This window comes from Euprymna scolopes, chromosome 35 (assembly GCF_053919585.1).
Source record: "Euprymna scolopes isolate OS-2025 chromosome 35, ASM5391958v1, whole genome shotgun sequence".
NCBI classification, from domain to species: domain Eukaryota; kingdom Metazoa; phylum Mollusca; class Cephalopoda; order Sepiida; family Sepiolidae; genus Euprymna; species Euprymna scolopes.
In genome coordinates this window covers 67053743-67080164 of record NC_136516.1, presented here as the reverse complement: position 1 = coordinate 67080164, position 26422 = coordinate 67053743, and the positions used below count along the sequence as shown (strand labels likewise).

Genomic DNA, 26422 nt, shown 5'->3' with positions numbered 1-26422 from the left:
TTAATAATATGTTTAATAGGTTAACCTTCGGCTGTCACAAATGAATAATATTTTTAATAGGTTAACCTTCGGCTGTCACATTTTATTCTGTCTACTTTTCGTGGATAATTTCAACTTTAATTACTTGAGTTATTTAGAGTTCCAACTAACGTGTTAACGTCAAAACGTTGATTGATCCACGTAAACTCTTTTTAATATATATATATATATATATATATATATATATATATATATGTAAAGAGAGAGAGAGAGAGTGAGAGAGAGATAAAGAGAGAAACAAACCAAGTCACACATCTACCAACGTTTCGTCTTTATTGTAAGACTTCTTCTAGATGAATGAATTGAAGAAAAGAAAATGCCAGTACAATATTTGAAAATACATTTGTTGTATTTTCTTAAATTCATTCATCCAGAAATAGTTTTACAATGAAGACGAAACGTTGATGGACGTGTAACTTGGGTTGTTCCTTTTTATCTTTTTATCTCGTCAGAATACTATTTCCATTAGTCTCTCTCACACACACACACACACACACACACACACACACACACACACACACACACACACACACACACACACACACACACACATATATATATACTAGCAAAAGTACTCGTCGTTGACTGGGTTCAAAAGTAGCCTACAGAAAATGGACTCTGATTTATGAAAGTATGATAGGTTATGAAAAGGAAGGGTTGTAAAGAGATAGCTTCGAATTTGGGGGATTCAAAACCAAAGCCAAATATGATGAAAGTAAAAATAAAATAGATAAACTCCATAATTTATTATACCATACCTGTTCACACTGAAACACTTATCACAATATTCTGTGGATCTATATCATAACACCTTGTTAAGCTTTGTGACATATTTCCATTCTATGGAGGTCAGGCGCGAACGAACACCCCATAATTTTATTATACCATATTTCTTCAAACTGAAACATAATTATCAAAGTATACTTACGCAGATAGATATGAAAAATCTTTATTAAAATTTGTACCTATTTCCAGTCCATGGAGGCCAGGTGCGAATGCAGACCTCACAATTTTATTATACCACCCCTAAGTTAAAACATACTTATCAAAGTATTATTATGTACATCTATAAAAACCCTTGTAAACGTTTTTTTTTTTCATTTTAAAATTTTTCATTTCCATACTTTGTGGACCAGGCGCGAACGCAGACCCCACAATTTTAATGAACCACCGTTCTACCAGATCAAACATATCCATTCCTGTGTCTTGATACATCTTCTATCATTATATGTGATCCGTTTTCTATAATAGTCAACCATATAAGAGCCTATTCGTGACCACACACACACACAATATACATATATATATATATATATATATATATATATATATATATACAGAGAGAGAGAGAGAGAGAGAGAGAGAGAGAGAGAGAGAGAGAGAGAACTATATATATATATTAAAAGGTATATATATATATAGTCATCTACAGATTATTTTGCACTAACACTGATCTTCAGTGCGGCTAGACAAGCGACTACTTTAGGATGGTATCGAAACTCGCTCACCTAGACAACAGATGGTGCTTATAACTCCTATGCTCTCTAGATGCAAGCCTCAATGACAACTTACACTAATCCTTTCTATCTCAGTATATGAGAATAAACAACTTATTACCGGAAGCAAATCGGTTTTCGTTCGTATGATCTTTAGTTTATAGCTTCTTCACGAAATGACCAACAAAATTTACTATAATACGTTTGGCCAGCGGTAACGTGAAACACAATGCATTGTAACTACTTACTCACAACTGGTATACCGATTGAGATTTCCCTTGTAATATCGTACCCTCGTCTCAAATGTTATAAATATAAAAACCGGTCTATTATCTTTAAAATAGCATTTTTGTTACTGTGGCATGTTTGTTTGAAATAGTATTTTGTCCATCACACTGAATTTTTGTCTGTAACAGTTGAAATAACACATTCGTTGTTCAGGCGCGTTTAAGTTTCAAATATCATTTTCGTTTGTAAATCGAATAGAATTTTGGAATAGTATTTTTAGTTTCATGGAATCTAGAAATATGTTTAACTGTTATGGGTCTATATACAAGCATCACTTATGTCGCACCCGACGACACTTGAAATAATAGCTATGGAATATGTTATGTCGGCTAGCGGTAAAATAATAAAAACAAAAAGTTTTTTTGCTGAAGTTATTCCATAAAATGCACTATTTACAATATTATCGGTGGATATTAAACAACGCAAAGTTGATTTGACGTGAAACAAAGAATAAAACTCACCACACGGTGCTTTATAAGTGCAATCTCTTCTGAGATCAATCAGGCCAATCAATTATTGTTGTCATCATTTAATTGAAGTGGACTGATAATATTATTGCAGAATTTTTTTCTAATAGTTTTTAAAGCATACTTTTAAAAGGTATAAAATTACTATTTTGAACCCCGGAATACGGAATTAATCCGTCCCGGGAGTGATGAAATCGCCGTATGGCGGGGCATAAGCAAAATTTTATACAATATATATTAAAAATTAGTAAGAAAATACATTACAGTATATAATTACACATGTATATAATGAAACAACATTATATTAACATCGTAAGGCGGGGAAAATACCGTAACCAGGAGTCGAAACATCGTATTCTATATAATAACATGAAAACCCGTATCTCATCGTATCCCGGGGTTCAGCTGTAGTTTTATTTTAATAATTAAAAAGAAACTTACGAGGGGTGTGCAATAAGCAATGCCACTGACCAACTTCCAGTTGTCCAATCTAGCTGAAATTTTGCATGTGCAATGATTTATATCTCTACGGGCGATGTGGTTTCTGTTTTACAGGTGTTTGAACTGAGTCAGGTGTGAAATGGATCCTTTTGAATGTCGAGCAGTGATCCGGTTTTTGTATTTGAAAGGACGCACACCACAGGGGAGTTTTGATGAAATGAAAGAAACTTATGGAGATAATGCCCCGTCATATGACCTTGTAAAACGCTGGCATCGTGAATTTTAACATAGCCGGAAGTCTGTGGAAAAAGCTCCCAGACCTGGTCGCCCCCTTCTGCCATTGATGAGGCATCTGTCCGTCAAGTTGAGGCTGCTATTTTGGAAGATCAGCGCATTACTATTCGCCAAATAGCCCAAGATGTCAAGATTAGTACAGGGTATGTGGAAACTATCATTCATGACCATTTGCATAAGGTGTCTGCCAGATGGATTCCCAGGTTGCTCACACCATTCCAGAAGCGAGAACGCGTCGAGTTCTCGAGGATAAATTTGGAGATGTGTCAAGATGAGTCAAAGTTTTTCAAAAGACTGATAACACAGGATGAAACCTGGGTCCATCACTATGATCCAGAGACCAAAGCCCAGTCAATGCAGTAGAAGCACTTGGACTCACCACCTCCAAAGAAGGCAAGGGTGCAGCCCTCCGCTGGCAAGGTCATGCTCACAGTCTTCTGGGACCAGGACGGAGTAGTGATGACAGATTTCCTGGCAAAGGGTACCATAATTACAAGAGCCTATTATGCTTCATTTTTGAGGAAATTAAGGGAAGCTATCAAAATCAAGAGCCGGGACAAGATCAGCAACGGTACCCTCCTCCTGCAGGACAACGCTCCGGTCCACAACTCGCATGTCGCCAGATCAGCCATGAAGTTGTTTTTGAAAGGAAAGCGTTTTCCAGATGATGCAGCGTTGATTTGTGAAGTCACGTCGTGGTTGGAGAACCAACCTGGGGTGTTCTACAAAAACGGTCTCCAGAGCTGCATCAAACGATAGGAGAAATGCATACCTCTGGGTGGTTCCTATGTAGAGAAAGACTAATAACTGTGCCAAGTTTCGTTGCTCTACTCCTATGGGAAGTGGGTCAGGGCATTACTTATTGCACGCCCCTTGTATTCATTGGATGAAGTTTCTGCTTTCGAAATCGAACGTCATATATTGTTTAAGTGTAAAGAAAGGTGTGACAATTATATAATTACAATCTATTTCCTGTTTAACCTGCGGCGTTAGAACATGATATATACGTTGTCCGACCAGAACATGTTTGCGAGGATAGCACTTCTGCTAAACCTTTTCTCACTGCTTTTCCAACCGTTAGTTTTTAAATGCTACGTTGACAAAACGCAGTTAGTCACAAGTTTGGCTAAGCGAGATAACGAACTCGTACTTAAAATCATCTGGTATACATATCTCTTTCTCGATCATGTATTTTGTGTTAACGAAACTGTATGAATAAAATTTATTAGGATTGTAGAATTTTGTCTTTATAACCAAGCTAAGGTAACCTGTGTTTCTTCCTACCCAGAAAGGCCAGATAGTGGACATCTATGTAGAAATCCTTTCCTCATGCAAGTAACGGATTTCCATCATTTCATACAAACAAAAAGAAAAATACGACGTTTTTCTGTGAGCACGCACGTTTATCTAGGTTAAATAATAATAAAAAAGAACTTTGATCGCTACATGAGGAAATTAAATTATGCTTTATGCGGACGCAAAGTGTCCTTGGAAATGACCGCAAGTTTTACATGTCTTGTGTAATGACTGCATGTAACGCTGTCCGGAAACCTTAATCGCAAAATAGACAAAGAATAGGAAAGAACTACAACTTGCGTTTTTGTGTACAACGACATTAACTTCCCCATTATCTCGTTACAGCGGTGATCGTCTTCACGAACGTGCCCTCAAATGTCATCTAACATGATCTCGAACGTCATCCACGTCTCTAACGCGATCTTTAACATTATCTCTGTCTATCATGATCATCATTTTTTAAGTGTATATTTTCCCCTAACAGTGACGCCATTTCGGATGCATTTTTATATGTGTGTTCACACTCTGTTACAAACGTACTGTAGCGGACTACGGAATTGTACGGAGTGTAAATCATATCGAGTTAATTGCTTTCAATTATGCAATAATACAATTATAAAAGACGTGAACTAATAAAATAGAAAGTTGTGTTCAATTAATAGCATACAATGTCTTGTCTTTCGGCATTAAATAAAACATATGAAGTTGATCAGCTCAAAAGCAAACCAATCATACCGGGTTCAAACCATATTACACATACCTCCTGTTTCGAGGTTACCCTTAATATGTGTAATTGGCCATCTTTCTACTAAGATTCTTATTTCCCTGGTCGTTCATATCTTACTAGACTAGTCTTGTTTGTTTGGTTAGTTGGTTGTTTTTGTTTTACGGCATATCAACCCTTTTCAGGTTATTTTATGCAGAATCCAAAGATTTTGAAGAAAATTTTTTTAATAGAATATATTTGTTGTTTTCAAGTCGGTTTCTATTTAACCCAAAGTTAGGACCCTAACAGGTACTACCACTCCGGGTCAGAGTGGACCTAGGAACAATGGTAATTAAAGGGTGGCTTCACACTCCCCAAAGCCCGCAAGCTGGGACCTCACCACTGGATATAGTTTAAGGTCATATTCAGGACACTAATGATATTTATTTACCTGTTTCAGTCGATTGTATTATGTTCTTTAAAATATAAAAATCCAAAGTTTGCAGTACCCAATATTAAGTAATTGTTTTTATGTAATTTATTTCACCTTTTTTATTGAATGTGGCAAAACAAAACCTACACTTATTTTTACTGGTGATCCCGTCACAGAGATAACGATCATTGATCCGATAAAAATAAACTGTGCGTGTTAATTGTTTACAATAAACAATGTTAATCAATGTTTTTCTTGATTGCCTATAATTCAGAAACCAATCATTTTCGGTCTTATATACAAATATAAAACATAACCCCAACGTTATATCACCGGTTTGCCAAATTTCATCACATTGGAAAGTTGGGTAAAAAAAAACAAAAAAACAAAGAACAAAAAACAAACAAACTTGTGTACAACGAATCTCTCACAGTCATTTTGCTTTGGCTTTAAAAACTTAAACAGCTTGATATATTGCGAAATATACAGAAGAACAAAAACGAATCAATCTACAAAATGCAGTACTTACCAGATGTCTAAATGTAAGCAATCTGCACTAATTTCATCAAGGTCGCTGGAATAGAAGAAAGAGGTGCATTAAATATATGTGTTTGATAGTAAAGGGTAAAATTTCAGTTGAGCGAGATGTGATCTTGTCTGACCAATCACAGTTTTAGGGAGGAGTACTTAATTATCAGTCGGTTTCTATCGTTCGCACAACAGACATGAAATATGTATAAGTTCGGATGGAGATGCTCATGCTTGTAGCCAGCTAGAAATGGAATAATCAAAATTGAACGGTCATTGTTATTGTCTGTATTTTTGAGATGAGGTGTTTTCATTGATTGAGATTGTCGGACTGACTTCCTCATCTTGGTTGTTATTGTCACAACGTTTCGGCCGTTTTGCCCTCCGTTGTGACAATAACAACCAAGATGAGGAAGTCAGTTCGACAATCTCAATCAATGAACGGTCATTGTTATTATAGGATTAAATATATATATATATATATATATATATATATATATATATATATATGTGTGTGTGTGTGTGTTTTATTTTTTTTATTACCGTTTTATCTGTTTGGTTACATATGTTTCGGATGTTGGACCATGTTTACGATCCAACAGCCTCGTCAGACCTTACAGAAATGGTTGTTAGTATTTGGAAGAAGTGTTTTAGAAGAAATACGAGAAAAAAAGGGGGTAGGAGATAATAAGGGGGAGAGAGATGGGTATCGACAATATTTCAGTTTTGAAGGTTGAAGTACATTAGATTGTATTGTGTGTGTGGGGTAGCAGATTCAGGTAGGCGTGGGTGGAGATATGGGGGGGGAGGCCGAGAGAGGATGGTAAAGAAAAAAAAAGCGTACATCTGGGTATTAATGTCTGTATATATGTGTGGATCTATGGGTATGCATGGCTGAACGTATGTATAGCTATACTGAGGTTATATGCATGTATCCACAATACATTAACACTGAAAATAAAGTTAAACATAACCACTGCCCAAAGCACCATGTTAGGAGCCCACCCATATATATATGAACTTAACGATGCGTCTCCCTAAACTCACATTATTAACTACACCTCTGTATTTACTTATTTATTTATTATTATTTATTTATTCTAACTTTACTCTATTTACTTGGTATAAATATACACTTGTCTGTGTATATATGTATATATATGTCTATATATGTCTGTAGATTTATATTTTTATAAATATGTATATTTATGTAATTGTGTATACGTGTATGTACGTACATGTGTTTTAATGTATGTATGTAAACCAGACTTGTTTGGTGAGGATGGCGGCTAGTCTCCCTGAAGGATTAAAAACAAAACTCTTTTTTCGGGGTCATCGGCCAACTAGCACCATGTGTGTTTGTGTGTATGTATGTGTGTGCTGGGGTGGAGAGGGCTCCCGTAAGCCGTGGTGAAGGCAACCTTTATAGGAGAAGCAAATCTCTGATTTAAAAAACCATAAAGCGGTAGACGAGTACCCGCATCAAGCTGGTCTGCAGTTTAACCTGTTGCTGGCTATCTTGCTCTTGCTTGTTACTGGATCTCAACATTTTGAACCGAGAGAGAGAGAGAGAGAGAGAGAGAGAGAGAGAGAGAGAGAGAGAGAGAGAGAGAGAAAGAGAAAGACTTAGCTGTCGTACAAAGCTAAGACTCTGTAACATCATCTGTGTATAGATACTCCCTCAGGCATTTGTCTATAAAAATAGTCCTGTGGCGATGGAAGTCATTTTTGGGCCCCTGGACTTTAAGTATCTGAGGGAGTGGCACTCGTCTGACAAGGCCTTGCAATCATCATGTATGTATGTAAATGTACATCTACTTCTTACTGGAGATGTATATCCAGTAACAAGTAGATGTACATATATATATATATATATATATATATATATATATATATATATGTATATGTATATGTATATGTGTCTACGTATATATGTGAGTATGTATATGTGTATAGGACTTGTGTGTATGTGCGTGTATGTCTACATATAACTGCAGGTATGTCTCCATATACATTGTTATATATATGTGTATGTGCGTATGTGTCTGTATATGGATGTGTAGAAACGTACATATGTATGTGTATGTATGCGCATTTGCGCGTGCGTTAGCGCATGTATTAATCCTTAACTACCTGAAAACAACTCATTGTCAACTGAAATGAATAAGTCAACTTACAGCGACTACGAAAATTTTAAATGAAACCTTGTACTTGTCAAACACATGACACCTACAAAAACCCTTTCTCTCTCTCTCCCTATCTCATCTACTTCATATACATGGCTGAACAAGTAAAAAGCAGTCAAAATTTAAAACCTAAAAATTGAAACTCCACACCCCTCTCTCCTTACCCCCTCTCTTTTTTCTTTACCATCCTCTCTCCACCCCCTCCCTATATATCTCCACCCACGTCTACCTGAATCTACTACCCTCACACACACAATACAATCTAATGTATTTTAACCTTCTAAACTGAAATATTGTCAATATCTGTCTCCTCCCCTTATTATCTCCTAACCCCTCCTTTTCTCGTATTTCTTCTAAAACAATTCTTCCAAATACTAACAACCGTTTCTGTAATGTCTGACGAGGCTGTTGGATCGTAAACATGGTTCAACATCCGAAAAATATGTAACCAAACAGATAAAACGGTAATAAAAAAATAAAACACACACACACACACACACACACACACACACACACATACACACACACACACACACACACACACACACACACACACACACACACACACACATATATATATATTCAATCCTATAATAACAATAATAAAACACATAAAACGTTAATAAAAAATAAAACACATATTTGCTCTGCAATAGTATTGAGCACTCTACTTTTTATACTGTATCTTTGGCAGTTGAGCGATTCCATCTTTAAAAAAGTTGGAGGGTAGTGACGTATATAAGAACATAATATTATTACACATATTCTTTTAAAAAAGGAGTCACCACTTACCAAGGCCCGGAGGTCACTCTTGGATAAAGGTTAATGTGTGTACGGAAGTCAATAGGAAAATATCGTAGTAATCATTAGTAGTGGAAATTTGATAAATTGGATTACGTATGGGGATGGTTTATCAAGAATTTGTTTATGTTGGACTTGAAGACGACCATATTGTAGTCAGTTGGAAAGCTAGAAAAACGGAACACAGTTCCACATGCGTGCAGATAATCAACCTCCATGCTTAATCATAAAAAATGTTGAGTTTTGCCTAATAAAGCTGATTTTAATTCAATGAATATGATCGAACGAATCGATCGCAACATCTTCAAATTCAGCGCTGATAACGTGTCTGTGTTCCTTTTTGTTACTAGTTTGTCGCATGCTTATCTAATATTTAACAATATACTTTGTTTTCTAAAAATAATGTATAACTTATTCAATTATGTCGTATAAAATAAAAAGAGGAAGTAAAAAAACAAAAAAACACTGTATTACATTATTTCAACAGTAAAAGTAAAGTGCCTTTGAAAAAGAAAAATAGAAAACAATTATTTTCATCCTTTTTTTCCTAAATTTTAATTTCACTATTTTTTTGGTATGTCAGCCTTACTATTTACTATGCGTGATGAAAACTGACCTAATTTAATGTAATTCACATTCTATTTTCTATTGTTCGGACTACAATTCTAATTTTGCTTTTAATATTCGCGACGTTTTAGTTGATTTAACCTCAAGTTTTTTTTTCATTTTAACTATTCGAACTTGAAGATCTTTCAGTTGAGCTTAGAAATCTAGACAGAATATTGACTTGAACACTGCATTTAATCCACAGCGGTAGATTGTTCATATTCAGTGAGGCATGAGACGAAATGTTTATTTATTTCATTCTTATGTAGTAATCTGTATCCTATAATAAGACTATCTGAGAACTGATTGTTAACCAACACTTCTAACCATTAGGACATAGGTTCATGTGGAGAATTTTAGTATAAATTTAAGAAACTTAAAATTATTTTTTAGTAAATCACTATTTATCTAGGCCGAGCGCCACTCAAGGATAACGATTAATAATATGGAATGATAGTTGAAAAATGAAAAGCCTCATGAGAATTCTGGATAGTTAATAGAAGTTTGATTACTTCTTTAGAATGTTTATGGCATGGATCTCTTGATATTAATTTTGAAGATGACCATATTGTAATCAACAGGGAAGCAATCTTGCAACAATGTGTTCCGTGGACAAAAAGCCCTTGTGAAGAAAAACTGTCCGTGGAATGCTTGATACTAAGCACACAGAAGATAAAAGAAAAGTTATTTTCGTTGTGGTAGCAAAGTAAATTTTGATGTGAATGTTTTATAACGGGAACTAAAGAATGGAGCTAAGTCGAAATATCTATAGAGCAGATAGAGACTAGCAATATGTCTTTTGTAAGAAATGCGTTGTAATAAGCAAAAAAGATCGCTCTATTAAATTTTGTAAGTTAATTTTGAACTCATTATTCTTGCTCATTATTCGTTTCATTTTTCGTGCCGTTACTCATATGGCAATTTTCTTAATGGTGTTCTTATCTACTATTTTATCATTATTAATGCTCATATTGTAATTGATTTTATACAAGGTCAACTTAAAAGTCAAATATCGGCTGACATAGGCGCTGCTTTTCGATAAGCCTTACTCTCTATCTTTCTTGTCTGTTTATAAATTTCAACTACTCGCTTTTCTATTCATATAGAACACCGTTCATGTTTCTGGATTTTTGAGATGAGGATCCAAACGTTTTATGACTCGAATTATTCAGACTATTTCTTATCTTGAGTGTTATTTGTACAACGTTTCGATCGATGCAACCTCCGAATACGGAGTAATAAGTAGGGATGGAGAGTGATAAGTAATAAGATTATACATCTACAAACAACAACAGGTAAAAATCTTCGAACATTTATATAAGAATTGTCTGCAAGGACCAGTGACGTAAAGAAGAAAGTACTAGATAAAGTTCGATGTAAAGAGTCCAAAGTTCGATTAGAAAATTCTCAAGTTAAAAAAAATGAATCCGAAGAAGTTGGAGGTTGCATTAACCGAAACGTTTGTAAATAAGAATCGATGAATGCTACGAATAATCCAATTAATTTACGTTGTGTTAAATTTTGTCGTACAGGGAGTACTACAAATAACAGAAATAGAGAGAGGAGTATGAGGATGAATTATAAAAATGACGTGAATAAGAAAAATGACGTGAATAAGAAGATAATGAAAATATGAAGATTACGAAACTGAATCAACACAAAACAAAAGAAAGGAAAGGAAATCACATTAGATTAGTGTTCCTTGATAAAAGCGCTGGTTGAGTTTGAATAAACCCTACCGTGAATTCCGCGTGACCAACGCACCGTTCCGACACTTGAAAAGACTACCGTAAAAACAACAAACGGGCTTCTACTTGCTGATTCTATGCTCAAGCAATGACATGGCAAAAAAAAAACATACTGAAGACTAAGTGTAGCTTCGAAATATATTTATAAATTCAAATATAAATTTCAAACAAAATAAATATCTGTTTATTTTGTTTTGTAACTAGCGTGGGGTACCTGGCGTTGCCCTGGTTTTTAGAGGCGTGTATTGTGGGGGGGAGTAATAAGAAAACAAAGCGAAGTCATAACCCTGTTTAAATATTAAAAAACAAACAATGTTAAAACTATAAAAAATCGTGTAAAAAAAAAACAATTAAAAAGATGAACGTGGTGCAATACGAACGGTCCAGCGGTGCCTGTGTGTTTGAAAAATCCCAAAAAAGTTTGAAGGAGGGGGGTCGAACTCGAATCATTGAGGCGAAAACGCAAAAAAAATAAAACTAAAAAAAACAAACCAAAAAACAAAAAACAAAATAAAAACATGATGAATTAACTAAAAAAGTGAATTTGGTCAAATATCAATTCCGCACTTTGTTTTGGTTTAGTTTCAGTAGTCACATCACACTCGAATTGTAAATGAATGTTTTTGTTTTCTCGAATTCTAAATGAATTTATTTGTTTGAATTTTAATTTAAGTGTAATGCAAGTGAATATACGATATCGTTGCGTTGTAATCTTTGTGTAAAAATAAATGTTGAGTTGAACGTACTAATAAATAAAGGTCATAGTTAGATTTCAGTTAGAGTCGTTAAAACCGGAAGTAAAATCCGGTTACTCTCGGAGATTGCGTCTTATACTAACAAAAAAAAAAAAAAAAGCAAAAACAAAACAATAATAGTAATCGCGTTTTCGCGTTTTTATTTATTTTTTTTTTTTATTTCTATTTTATTATGGAAAAAAAAAGAGAAAGTATAAATCAGGGAAAAGCGATTAAAAAAAACAAACAAACAAAAAACGGCATAATAACCTAGTACGATTCCAAACCGGTGTGTTTCATCGTAGTGTTCCTTGCGAATGCATCCGATGCGGTGTAAATGGGAAGAGGGGAAAGGAGGAATCTAATAGAGAGAAACATTTTTGCAACTTTCATTGAATCTAAGCGATTTTGGTAGTGGGCTCTCACCGGAAAAATATAGGAATGTACAATTGTCGAGGTACTGTAGAGTTAATAGGCCTATAGCAAACCTTAGATAATGTGCCATAGCCGGTACGCATTGCATTTGCATGTAATATAATTTTTAATCCTATTAAGGTTAAAGTTGGAGGGAAAAATGAGTTCATTTTATTTATATAGAAGAAGAAGAAGATAGAAGAAGATAGAAGAAGAATAGATAGAAGAAGATAGATAGATGGAAGATAGAAAAGAAGAGAAGAAGAGAAGAGAAGAGGAGAGAAGATAGAAGAAGAATAGATAGAAGAAGATAGATAGATAGAAGATAGAAAAGAAGAGAAGAAGAGAAGAGAAGAGGAGAGAAGATAGAAGAAGAATAGATAGAAGAAGATAGATAGATAGAAGATAGAAAAGAAGAGAAGAAGAGAAGAGAAGAGGAGAGAAGATAGAAGAAGAAGATAGATAGACAGAAGATAGAAGAATAGAAGATAGATAGATAGATAGATAGATAAATAGAAGAATAGATAAAGAAGATAGAAGATAGATAAATAGATAGAAGAAAGAAGAGAAGATAATGCATTGTTTCGGCTTCAAACTTATCTAATACGTATTTCATTTCATTTTATTAAAAGAACGGAATTTTTTTTGAAGTTATAGTAGAGAGACGTGAATGTATTTCAAGAAGAAACCAGAGATTGAAGCTCAGTCGAGCACCTTCCACGAAAATAATGATAGCGTAGACATATCTTCTTTAAATAATTGTTCTGAAATGCTTAGAATAAAAATTGCCTTTTAAGTTAAAAATATAAATAAACACGCATTATATTTTCGTTAATGCAAAAGATTCGGCATAATTTTTATATAGATTGAATGAAAACATTGTTTATATCATTGTTTTAACATCAGTATTAAATAACGAGCGTACTTATCAGTCATGTGGCATAACTTTAAGTATGACGATGTTAGTTGCGCGTTTCGCCTGATTAGGAGTGTCTCTTTCATTTGATTTGTTTTATGTGTTTGTACGCTTGGAAGTAAAGTCTACTCGCCCCTCAAACGATTTTGTATCATACATTTCTATTTAAGTGAATATCTATAATCATCAAACAAGATATATTTCAGAACTTTGTTACAACGAAAGATGATAGAATGTCGATTTTAGTTCTGGTAAACTAAGCATACAAAGAAGATAAGTTCTGCTTTTGTTTTATATATTCATATAAATTAAAAAGCAACCAACTTCTGAGAAGTTTTTTTTACAACTAATTATGTTAAACGTGACCATCTTTCAAAGTCGGAACAAGTCTTCCCCACGGACTACCTGAATGCCGGCTACTGAATCGGACGGCGCCAAAGACACACAAGTTTTACCAACAGCCTCACGCCATCTTATTGCTGTTGGCTTCATCGTCGCTGACAATCTCGAAAGGTTCACAGTTTGTGTCACGATATCTAACGTTTATCACATATACGAATTGGCAATTACGTTTGTCAATGAAGTTTAGAAAAACTGTAAAACGGTATATATTTTTAACAAAACAAACTTATGCATACAATTAAAAGTATTTACTCGATGTTGTCCGATAAATCACAGATGATCTAATGAAATATAATGATTGAAAACCCAATTATGAATGTAATTATGTCTAAACTGTCCAGATTACTCTCACAAAGCAGGCCATATTCACTAGTTTCACTAATAAAACTCTATGTAATATTTATAAAGTGTGATACAACAAATTATATACAAGTATAACATTAATTTACAAAGCACTAAAAATTAATTAGAAAAAAAAGAAGTTTATTACAAGAACATATTATTATTGAAATAGTTGTATTTATTATTTCACATAGCTTAAAAATTGAAAAAAGTCACCATTTTTGGAAAAAATGTATACATTAACCGGAACATAAGTCAATCGTAAGATTGCACATTCCATCTGCAAACATAAACATGTCTCACTGCCTTAGCTAAACCTTTTGTCTCCATATTGCATGGGTATTTCCGAAGTTATGAAATTATTATTATGCAATGATTATTTTCGAAGTTATTCAATGAAAACGTAGACGTTGATGACTCAAAGCAGAATGAAATTTTAGATAGTAGTTACCGTTATTAACAAGCATCAGATCTATATTTGGAAAAATTGCGAGTTGAAATTTAGTCAAAATTTGGATCAGGCACGAACATTTTAAGGTCGTGATCAAGATTATATCAGATGCAGAACTTCATTGGCTACAATATGGACCAAGTTGAAAACCTCTACGATGTTCAGAACTAACGTATATTTCCGTCACCTTTACCATGACCCAGATATTCACAAATCAAACCGATTCAAAGTTAGATCATGCCCGATATTTTAACCAAGTTTAATGACGATTGGTCCAGCAGTATTGACATTAAGCTAGACAAACTAATTCCACCGAAAACACAATCTCTGGAATAATGAAGGTAGTTATTAGTTGCTGGTTTAAACGTCACTAGCTTCAGATTTAACAGGCTATCAGTTGTTTAAGTAAAAAAAGAAACTTCCATAGCGAATACGACCAAAAGTTAATTGCTAATTTAATAGTGTGTAAAAAACTTATTGTGTATTTAGAAATTATAAAATAGCACTATTGCATAAATCAAAAGTTCATTCCGGAATAACTAAAATTTAAAATTAATTCGACTGAATTGAACGTGGTAAGAATTAGAAGTTAAATCCATAGTGGTCGAAATGAAAAGTTAATTACATTGTATTTAACGTCAAATATTATCTTCATAGTAGGTTGAATCAGAATTTAATTATATAATGTCTAATAATAAAGATCAGAAAGATAATTTCATAGTAGCTAAAATCAAGGTTAATTTAAGATCAGCTAAAATAAAAAAGTAATTCCATAATAATTAAAATCAAAGATTGTTAAAACCAGATGTTAATTCAATATTTGCAAAAATATGAATCCACGGTGACGATTTGAGATATTTGACGAACACCCAACAAATTTGTAAAGATTCTGTAAAAAAAAATCAAACTTACAATCTGAACCGTTCATTCCAGACTGGATTCAGCGTGTTCTTCTTGACTGTTGTTGTTCGGATGAGTTTGGCTGGTAAAAGGTCTCTCACGGCTTGCAGTCTGTCCTTCTTTTTGTGCAGACTGCTCGTTGAGAACTTCTTCAAGCCTTTTTTGTCGCGGTATTTTGGCGAGTCTTCGTCCGAGTAATTGGTGGCCTCCCCTGATTGATACTCCACAGGCCGGCTTGGCATAATCCCCAGCATGCAGAAGGGGTCACTGTAACCTGCAAAAAAAAAACAAAACAAAAAAAACATATATTAGATATTTAATAATAATAATAATAATAATAATAATAATAATAATAATAATAATAATAATAATAATAATAATAATAATGTATAGCTTACATCCGCATTGTCAGGGTTTCGGCCTAATGGACTATCAGAATTACCGACTAGAAATTAAAGAACTTCTGTCAGGTAAAATCACACAAGTACACCTCGTGACAGTTTAATGTTCTAATTATTTAGATATTTAATTTACACCCCCATATATATATATATATATATATATATATATATATATATATATATATCAAGTATCAGAATTAACAGAATATAATGAGGAAATTCTTCAACAAATATATTAATAGGATAGCGTGTGCATTATTAATTTTGAGTGAATGTCATTTAATTGTTATGGACTTCCATTTCTTGTAATAAATAACTTTACCAAGAATTCTTCATAAGTTTTGGTTTCGGTTTCGATTATAGCTGATGGCTCTTTAGTCATCTATTTTTTTTTATAAATAATTTTATCAAGAACTTTTCATAAGTTTTGGTTTCGTTTCGATTATAGCTTAAGAAACTCAAGTTATATATATATATATATATATATATATATATATATATATATATATATAATGGAATCATATAAGGAAGATAAAAATTCATGATTAAAATGTTTAAAATAAAGTCAACGTTTAAAATAAAGTTAACGAGGTGAAGAGAAATTTTTTTTAAATGGGGGAGTCAGCTGACCGGTTTCGCCCTCGCTTTATGAAAACTGTATCGAAGGATTCGAGAGAAAAAACACGAATGGGAATCGAAAATATGTACAAATAAACATAACGTTGCGTTACGTTATGGGGGAAAATTGGGGGAAACTATTGAAATGCAGCGACGTTATATTACACGAAGATCCTAGAGACTAATCACGCTCAAACCCAAGAGGCATTCCGTCGTCTTGCATAAGAAAGGCGTTCTAAACCGTACGTGAACAGTCTCCAAGATCTTTAAATGAAATAATGAGTGATCACGACTCAGGCTTGAAAAAGAATTCGTGCTAAAATTCGCTGCACAAGACGGGGTTTTAATAAGGTGATCAGTAATTGAAGACCCGTATGTATTGGCAATTACGTCTGTTGTTTAGTATACATTATTATTATGATAGGGGGTAGAACATCTTTTCGAGAGGATGGCATTAACGTTCTCGTAGAGAACACAAGTATATTTGAAGCAAAATAACAATTTTTCACTGTTGAGCTGATTTGCTTTGTAAATTTCTCACTTACTGTCCCCAGTCAAGGTAAACGCAGATATACTGGACATTTATTAACCGTTTGAATTTTAGTTTCAGAGGACTCTGTTATTGTCCTTTGTATAACTGACCTAATCACATCCAAAGGGTACTCATTTTTGGAGAGGGTATCAGTAATTATTTTAAATTCCTCATCCAATTTTGATTTTGAGCAGATCATAAGGGCACGATGTGTTAGGATCCAAATATAATTTATTTTACGTTTTCGGGGGCAAAATGAATTCCAGCGCGTATACAGTCCCGTGAATGTAGGTTTACGGTATGTTTATGTAAGGTAACTGGATGGTGTTTTCGCTACTAATACATCAAGGAAAGCTATGGACGAATTAGATTCTCCTTCATAAGTACACTGAAGTTGAATTTGCTCCATTATTTTTTTTTTTTGTCTTCATCGAAAATAATGGAACAGGGAAACAGGAAATAATGAAAACAATTTTTGGGAAATAAATTCTCTAAAACAATGAGATTTTAGAATTGGGGTGTTATATTTTTATGTTTGGTATGTTTTTTTTGTTGATAGTAAAATATAATTTTTGTGTTCAATATTTTATTATATAAAGTGTTTTCTTTTATTTAAAACGATAATTTTGAAATATTTAAATGTATTTGTTCTAAAGAAGTAGTTTTTGATATTGTTTGAACTGACAAGTTCAATTTTATGGATATTATCTTCTTTTTTATGTTGAGATTAGAAACTGTTGCTGCCTGGTGTTTTACAAACAGTTCATGACCACATAAAGAATTTGAAAATGTCTGACTTCCGTTACGCTGTTTCCATCGTGCAGCGCGTTGCACAACACGAGACTTGCTTAATTCTAGCAATAGAAATCGCCGATCGTTTTCAGTTCGAGAAATAAATTGCCTTCTTCTGCAATTCAGTGCATTAGTAAAGAGAGCAAAATAGGTATGAGCGCGGCATAACTTTTCGCAGCGAGTAAAAATGAAATTAACGTTATCAGCGATAAATCAATGGTAAAAGGCTGTTGTAGGAAAGCAACTCGATTTTATTCAAGGAAAATGAATGATACCACGCGTGAGAACTTCTAGTGAACAAATAATACGGAAAGTGGAGACTAAAACTAACAGGAAAACTTCAAGGAAATGAAGAAATAATTAATAATTCTATGTATATAAATAACTTTTATTTTATAGCAAAAAGAAGAAAAACAGTTAGAAATAATAATAAGCACAAATAAAATATTTAATCCGGATATATACGAATATCATTCAGGTGTTGAACTACAATAAAACTCTCTATCTTCTTTCCTTCTTCTTCTTCTTCTTCTTCTTCTTCTTCTTCTTCTTCTTCTTCTTCTTCTTCTTCTATCTACACCCCCCACACACATGTATATATTGCTCGGATGTTTGGCGGTCTGTGTTGAGCAATAAAAAAAAGTGTTATTAGGTAGGCAGGTTCGAACCCATACCGCGAAGGAGGAAAAGAACGCGAAAAAAACGTAACGTCTTTACTGTTGCGTCCATCGCCAAACTGTAAGTTACGGACATTTAAATTAAGGCTAGTCAAAAGAAAAGAGGCGATGACTTTCGAAAATATCGGCGAAAAAATCGACCTCTCCCTGTAGAAAAGTGCCCAATTGAGGATGTAGAAATTATTGTATTTAGCCAATTCTCTGATATTTGTCGCCCAAAGGGTCGAGTTTTAAAACAATTCCGACCTCGTGCAAATCCGTCGCCTTTGTCGAAACTTTTAGGCATACATACATGCATACATACATAAATTTAAATAGATAGGTGAAATTTATATTACACACACACATACACACACACACATATATATAATGAACATGACAGGAAAACAATTATGTGAATTAGGCTTTATTCAATAAAAATGAGTTTTCGGGAAAATGTTGACCATCTTCAGATTTGTAAAATCCACAAGAAAAAAAAAAATGTCATTATTATTTTACAGACGTAAAATTCAAATAAAATTAGTTAAAAAGAAAGAAGAAAAAGATGAATTAAAATCAATACATATTTAAGAGCGGTATTATGAAAAACAAAATAACAAAAGTAACAAAAAAAAAGAAAAAAGAAAAAAAGAAAGCACTCGTAAATATGGATAATTATGAAGACCTCTAGTTTGACAACTTCTGGATTCGTCTTCTGAAACCCGGTAAAAATATAAAATATAAATGTTAACCTTTTCGCCTTTATTAATACTATCCAGTTATTAATGTTTTTAAACTTATTTTTGTTTCTCTCGCTCTTAGTGATTTAATAATAATTTTTTTACTGTTACTTTCCACACACACACACATGTTTATATGTAATTTAACTACTTGGGACAATGATTTTACATATGAATACATAACAAAGTACTTATTTAGATAATAATGCAACATTATGGCTATAATTTTTTCTTTAAAGATACCACAGTAATAGGAGTAGACACACAATTATTTTTAATTTTCAGAAACTTTTTATCTATTTCTATTAACGTGGTATCTTTAAAGGAAAATACGCACATATCCCTCATATATATATATATATATATATATATATATATATATATATATATATATATATATATATATATATATATGGTATTTATTTGCTTCCCCACAAGAGCAAAATGTGACACAACGTCGTCAAACAAAAAAAAGAAGAAAGAAAAGAAAACACGCTGTAATTGTCGTGTGTGCGTGCGCTATGAATTGTGAAGTAGAAGTACGAACAATTCCATAACAGAAATACGTTGTCAGCGTCGGTCTGGCTCGTCGCTAAGCAACGACCTGGAGAAATGGCCGGTCATGTTTATTTGCATACACACAATAATACATAGCTATTATCAGTTGCTGATACTTGTAGAAAACATTTCAATGCAAAACCTACCCTAAAACACTGCCAGACACACCAAGTACCTTTGTGTGAAATTTCATAAAAATCGGTTCAGCCGCTTTTGAGTCTATAACTCTCTCTCTCTCTCTCTCTCTTTCTCTCTCACACACACAGACAAAGTTGCATTTATATAATACATATAGATATAGATACAGATGAAACAGGAAGTTGAATGCTTACTAGACACTATTCTCGAGTATCTCTCTGGTCAGCTGTTTTTTTCACAACAAACTAGCATGTAGATACCTTTAACTACAAGTAAAATCTGACTTAATATTGAAAATTACATAACATTCATGGCCCAAATAAGATCTCCTTAGTATGGTTAATCCACACTGATTTTTATGAGGAATGGTGCACATTCTCCAAGTGATGTTATCTCAAGTAAGCTGGATACTCCATCAGACTAGATACATTTTTGTCCTGGAATCCAGTAAGACGAGCAGATCACAGATCATAACATATCTAAATGGCCAGATGGTGACAGGAAAACTATGTTCTCAACTTCTTTATTAACTAGGCACCGCCAAAACTGGGGGGGCAGGTAAGTACTTTTTGACGGACCGTCTTTTTAAAAATCTACCAAAAATCAGGTAATTATCCGATCAATACGAAATTTTCAGCGATTATTAAGAGAAGAATGAACTTTATAACAGTGTACTTATTTTTCATAAACGATATTTATATATATATATTTTTTTGCTTACAAAACCCCCCCTTGTTTTGAAGTGGGAACAAATATGCTTAAAATAATCATCTGAAACTGAAATTAACATATTGTGTTGTTGTAAGGGACGGAATTATAGATTAAAAAAAAAAAAAAAAAAAAATTGTTGGCATACCTTATTTTGACGTCTGAATATCAGAACTTCGATTGTGTTTAATTATCCCGCTTTTGAGTTTTGAAGTGTGAAATTCGGTGAATATGTTAAGTAAAATAATCAATTTAAGTTAAGCAAAACAAAAAAAAAAATTTTTTTAATATTTATACGAAAAAAGCTATTTTAAAATTTTTGATAAATAAATTAACAATTTTTTTTTAGCGAGCCGAATAATGCATGGCCATTATTAAACAGGGCATGCTTTGAATAATCGATACCAAAAAAAAAAATTCGATAAATATTGTGCCCTTTGTGTTAAAAATAGCATCATTTTTTTCGATCCCGTTTGAAAACGTTTGCCGCCTTTCGACTACGGTGGACCAAACGCGCTGAAATAAATTTTTTTTATTCTGCTTTAAATTGCCCCCCCCCATTTTGGGGAGCCTGGCCCCCACACACATACACATTAAAAACCAAACGCATACAAATGGTCACCCATCTGGTACTGGCCAGCCTCAGCTTAATAATACATTGAAATTTTCGTCACTGAAAAATAAGTTTTTTTGGCCTGTTTGGTCTTCCATAGTTTGCTGTTTATCAAACGAAAACGTAAACAGAGTCGATCTGAACTCTACGTCAATGCGAAATATCTGGTTACCTATGTGATTAAGTGGAATTATTTGAAATTCAGGTACTTATATTATAATATTTTTGCATATTCTCTTAGAAAATCATCCTAAATCTTAGTTAGACAATAAATAAATTAATTAATTATTTCAAAAACCCTTTTTTTTTAAATATTTAAGTACGTTTTTTGTGCAAGACAAAAAATGTCAATTGTTAACTTTTGGGGAAAATTTAACATTTAAAATTGAATTAAAAATAGTAGAAAAAGTTTTACATTATTCTGTTTTCTATATGATAAAATTCAGGGTTTTATCTTTCTGGAAAAAAAAAGTTACTCAGAAATAATGGATTTTAATAAATGTAATTTCGTTTTAAAAAACAACAACAACTTGATTTTGCGGCCATTTTTGGCGGTGCCTATTATTAACTCATTGTTTGAGAAGTAAAGGAGAAATTTAATAGAAAATTTTAATATTTATGCATCTCATATAGAGATCAAGTGTTAGCCCCAGGATAGGAGTCCTTGGATTTCTGACAACTTTGACTGAAGGAAAATGAAACAGAAAATATATTCGGTAATACTCGGTGTGAGAATCCGGCTCCCACCAAAAGTGGGAAGTTGTAATAAATTTTGCTACCGCCGCAGTTTCATGTATACCTCGGTCAAGGAGATTACATACTGTGTCTAGTATCCTCAAATCATCACCACCCTTATATTCGCCATAATTAACGCTACTTAACTTCGGTAATGTAACTAAAACCTATGCGTCAACATGATTGGACGTATAGGAGCACTTTGCGAAGGTGATGATTATAAATACCTTTACATCCTTGAATTAGACAATGAACCAATTGCATAATAACATCCCGGATGTTGGAGGAAATGTTCCGCCTATGCCATAACGAGGATTCTCGTTATATAAATAAACAGGCCGATTCCTTATGAAACGCTTATTATACGACATATTTAGAAAGTTTGCTCTACGCTATTCGTCTTAAAAGGAGTTAAAGTCTTCTAGAAAGTAAGCACACTTACGTTAACGAAATGATAATGTTCTAATCTTTCTCTCGTGAAATGATAATGTTCTAATCTTTCTCTCGTAAAATGATAATGTTCTAATCTTTCTCTCGTGAAATGATTTTGTTCTAATCTTTCTCTCGTGAAATAATAATGTTCTAATCTTTCTCTCGTGAAATGATAATGTTCTAATCTTTCTCTCGGGAAATGATAATGTTCTAATCTTTCTCTCGTAAAATGATAATGTTCTAATCTTTCTCTCGTGAAATGATAATGTTCTAATCTTTCTCTCGTGAAATGATAATGTTCTAATCTTTCTCTCGTAAAATGATAATGTTCTAATCTTTCTCTCGTGTAATGATTTTGTTCTAATCTTCCTCTCGTGAAATGATTTTGTTCTAATCTTTCTCTCGTGAAATGATAATGTTCTAATCTTTCTCTAGTGAAATGATAATGTTCTAATCTTTCTCTCGTGAAATGATAATGTTCTAATCTTTCTCTCGTGAAATGATAATGTTCTAATCTTTCTCTCGTAAAATGATAATGTTCTAATCTTTCTCTCGTGAAATGATTTTGTTCTAATCTTCCTCTCGTGAAATGATTTTGTTCTAATCTTCCTCTCGTGAAATGATTTTGTTCTAATCTTTCTCTCGTGAAATTATAATGTTCTAATCTTTCTCTTGTAAAATGATAATGTTCTAATCTTTCTCTCGTGAAATGATAATGTTCTAATCTTTCTCTCGTGAAATGATAATGTTCGAGTCTTTCTCTCGTGAAATGAAAATGTTCTAATCTTTCTCTCGTGAAATGATAATGTTCTAATCTTTCTCTCGTGAAATGATAATGTTCTAATCTTTCTCTCGTGAAATGATAATGTTCTAATCTTTCTCTCGTGAAATGATAATGTTCTAATCTTTCTCTCGTGAAATGATAATGTTCGAGTCTTTCTCTCGTGAAATGATAATGTTCTAATCTTTCTCTCGTGAAATGATAATGTTCTAATCTTTCTCTCGTGAAATGATAATGTTCTAATCTTTCTCTCATGAAATGATAATGTTCGAGTCTTTCTCTCGTAAAATGATAATGTACTAATCTTTCTCTCGTGAAATGATAATGTTCTAATCTTTCTCTCGTGAAATGATAATGTTCTAATCTTTCTCTCGTGAAATGATAATGTTCTAATCTTTCTCTCGTGAAATGATAATGTTCTAATCTTTCTCTCGTAAAATGATAATGTTCTAATCTTTCTCTCGTGAAATAATAATGTTCTAATCTTTCTCTCGTAAAATCTGAGGTTTGGGTCACATAATATTAAGAAAATAATCCTAAAATTTAAATGGCCGATACAGAATGAAACGATATCTCAGACATGTTGAACATAAATGGATTCTTACTCAATGTGCTTACTCTGTGCTTACTTACACACTGAATCGACGAAGAAGACGATTTTGTTTTCTAAACTCAAAACCAATATCAATTTATATCGGTACGGTCAAGCAATCATCATTTTTTTTCAAGCGTCTTGGACAGAAGAAGCGACATTTTTATTATTTTTTTTATTTCTATATAATAAAGTATTGTCCATTTTTTCTCTGAAGCTATAGTCACTATAGGAAACTGACAGACCATTTCCTATGATAAACTGCTTAACATATTAATTCATAAGTTTTCTAAACTAATTCCTTATTTTCCACACTTGTACAAATGAACCTTTCATTTTTCTTTCTTCATTTTGTTTTATTTCGTTCCGGATAAGGTAACTATTTTAAATATACTTTCAAACAAACTCTTTTGCTTCCGTCTTCAAAATAGAACATTTATCCAAACACACAAAAAACATTGCCTAAATCTAGTGTTCTATGTAAGGTGCCCTACGTAAGTAGCACCTAAGTTAGCTAGTGTGAATTTTGATAAGGGTCACCTTTAGTGCACGTGTAGATTAACTGATCTGCGAACAGAATTTGAAACACGAGGAAAAGTTCAAACGCCGTTCACTAAACAAACGTTTTCAATCCTATTATCTCCGAGGAGCCGTGCGGATAGACATGACCCAATAATGTAGAATAATCCAAGGAGAATATCCTTTCGCTGTCTATCCGTCTGCGTCGCTCATTTCTTAAGTTAAGAAGTAAATAACTATAAGATAACTTTAGTTTCCTTTTCCTAAATACATTCTCTCAAATAAAAACTTGAAGAAACTAAACGAACGTTTCGTTGTGTTTATCCCGCCTGAGAAGTTTTATTCATCTCAGTTAACAGACGAAACAATCATGTATAAAAAGCGGAGAATATGATTATTTTTACGCAAACAATAAGACATATAAATGCCCGCGCACGTATGTATAAAAACTTATATATTATTTGGTTTGTTGATCACCCACACAAAAACTGCACCAGGGAAGAAATATTTATTCTCCGGATTTTGTCTTTAATGTCTTCAGTAATACAAATAAGTCACAGTTGTTTTTTAACAACAGCATTCATTTTTTTTTTCAGAATTTAGAGTGGAGAATCAGTTAGATATAAATTTCTAAGAAACTCTAACTTTTAGAGCAGTTAACCAAATAATTTTTTTTACCAATAATCATCAGTTTGATTAGCAGAAGGCAGAAAAGCACACGTCATCACTTGCAAAGGGAAACCCCTCATACACACAACAAACAACGCACAACGATTAATCCGGAAACAGATGAGCATTTTTCATTGAATTTATATACGAAGCTGTTTTTTATACTCTAAAATTAATTTTATGTTTAATTGAAACAAGTACATTATATTTTCACTGTGTAACACCAGAGGACGGGTTTCAATAATCACGTATGAAAAGTTATTTTATGAGCAAAGAAAGCGTGCATAATCTTAATCTTAATAATAACTGCTAATAATAAAGCAATGAAAGAATAATCATCTACGTACATTTTATTTTATGAACAAAGAAGTGGATGATTTATTATCATAATTGAAAATAAAAATGTATAAAATAATTCATTTAATTTTTAATACTCAAATATTCTTTTGTTATTAATAGTTTTGTGGCTAATATAAAATTTATTCTACGGGCACCCATATATAAATAATACATGATTAGTTTTTAGATTAAAGTGTGTGTGTGTGTGTGTGTGTGTGTGTGTGTGAGAGAGAGAGAGAGAGAGAGAGAGAGAGAGAGAGAGTAGTTCATCTTTTTAAATATTACATATATATCCCCTCATATAAAATATAAATAATGCCACCGCAGTCATTATAGGAAAATCACGTACTACTTTTCGACTAATTAATTTAAACACCCATGAGTGTTTCAAGAAATTCTGCAATCAATTCATCGTCAATTTATATTTATTTTATTTCATCTATTCACCCGGACTCTAACAAGCCTTTCAAAGAGAAAGTAGTATCAACTTTCACCAGGTAATATTTTTCTACTGTACCGTCACAAGTTACACCATGTGCCACTTTTTCCTGGTATAATAATGAAACGCTGACTAGTTTATATAACACGTTCGCATTTCCTGAAAACCAGCAACGGCTTACTTATAATTGATATATTTGCATCGGTAAACTTTCCCACTTCCTTTGTTGTTAAAGTTAATCCATTTTATTTAGCTACATTATCAAAGTTACACAAAGTAAACGTCTTATTTCACTAAATTAGTGGAAAACAAATGAACACATATCTAAGGAAATGGCTGAAACACTAGAGGAAGACCTCCAATCTGTAGCGCAATGGCCAAAAAACATATTATCTGACAGCACTTCTTTTAAACTCCTCGGCCTAACGTTCACAGGGAACATTAGTTGGAACAGATACATTGAGAGCATTGCCAGGACCGCTGCGAAGAAAGTGGGCTCGCTCTACCATGATAGAAAGCTACTTACGCCTGAAAGTATCCTGTACCCCTATAAGGCCACCATTCGTCTAACCAAGGAGTATTGTTGTCACATTTGTGCATCTGCTACTAGTCTCTAACTCCTGAACAGAGTTCAAAAGAGAGTCGCCAACCGTATAGGTCCTGAACTGTCAT

The 26422-nt window shown here is 33.1% G+C and overlaps 1 protein-coding gene across 1 annotated transcript in view; it reads right to left on the bottom strand.

Annotated features, from left to right (window-relative positions):
* LOC145259891 (BAI1-associated protein 3-like) overlaps window positions 1-26422 on the bottom strand; it is a 2054292-nt gene that overhangs the window by 256540 nt on the left and 1771330 nt on the right. The window contains exons 8-9 of the mRNA XM_080117785.1: window positions 15501-15762; window positions 5990-6034 (exon numbers count right to left, since the gene is read on the bottom strand). Of these exons, the coding sequence (XP_079973911.1) occupies window positions 5990-6034; window positions 15501-15762 (307 nt within the window). The remainder of the gene's footprint in view (window positions 1-5989; window positions 6035-15500; window positions 15763-26422) is intronic.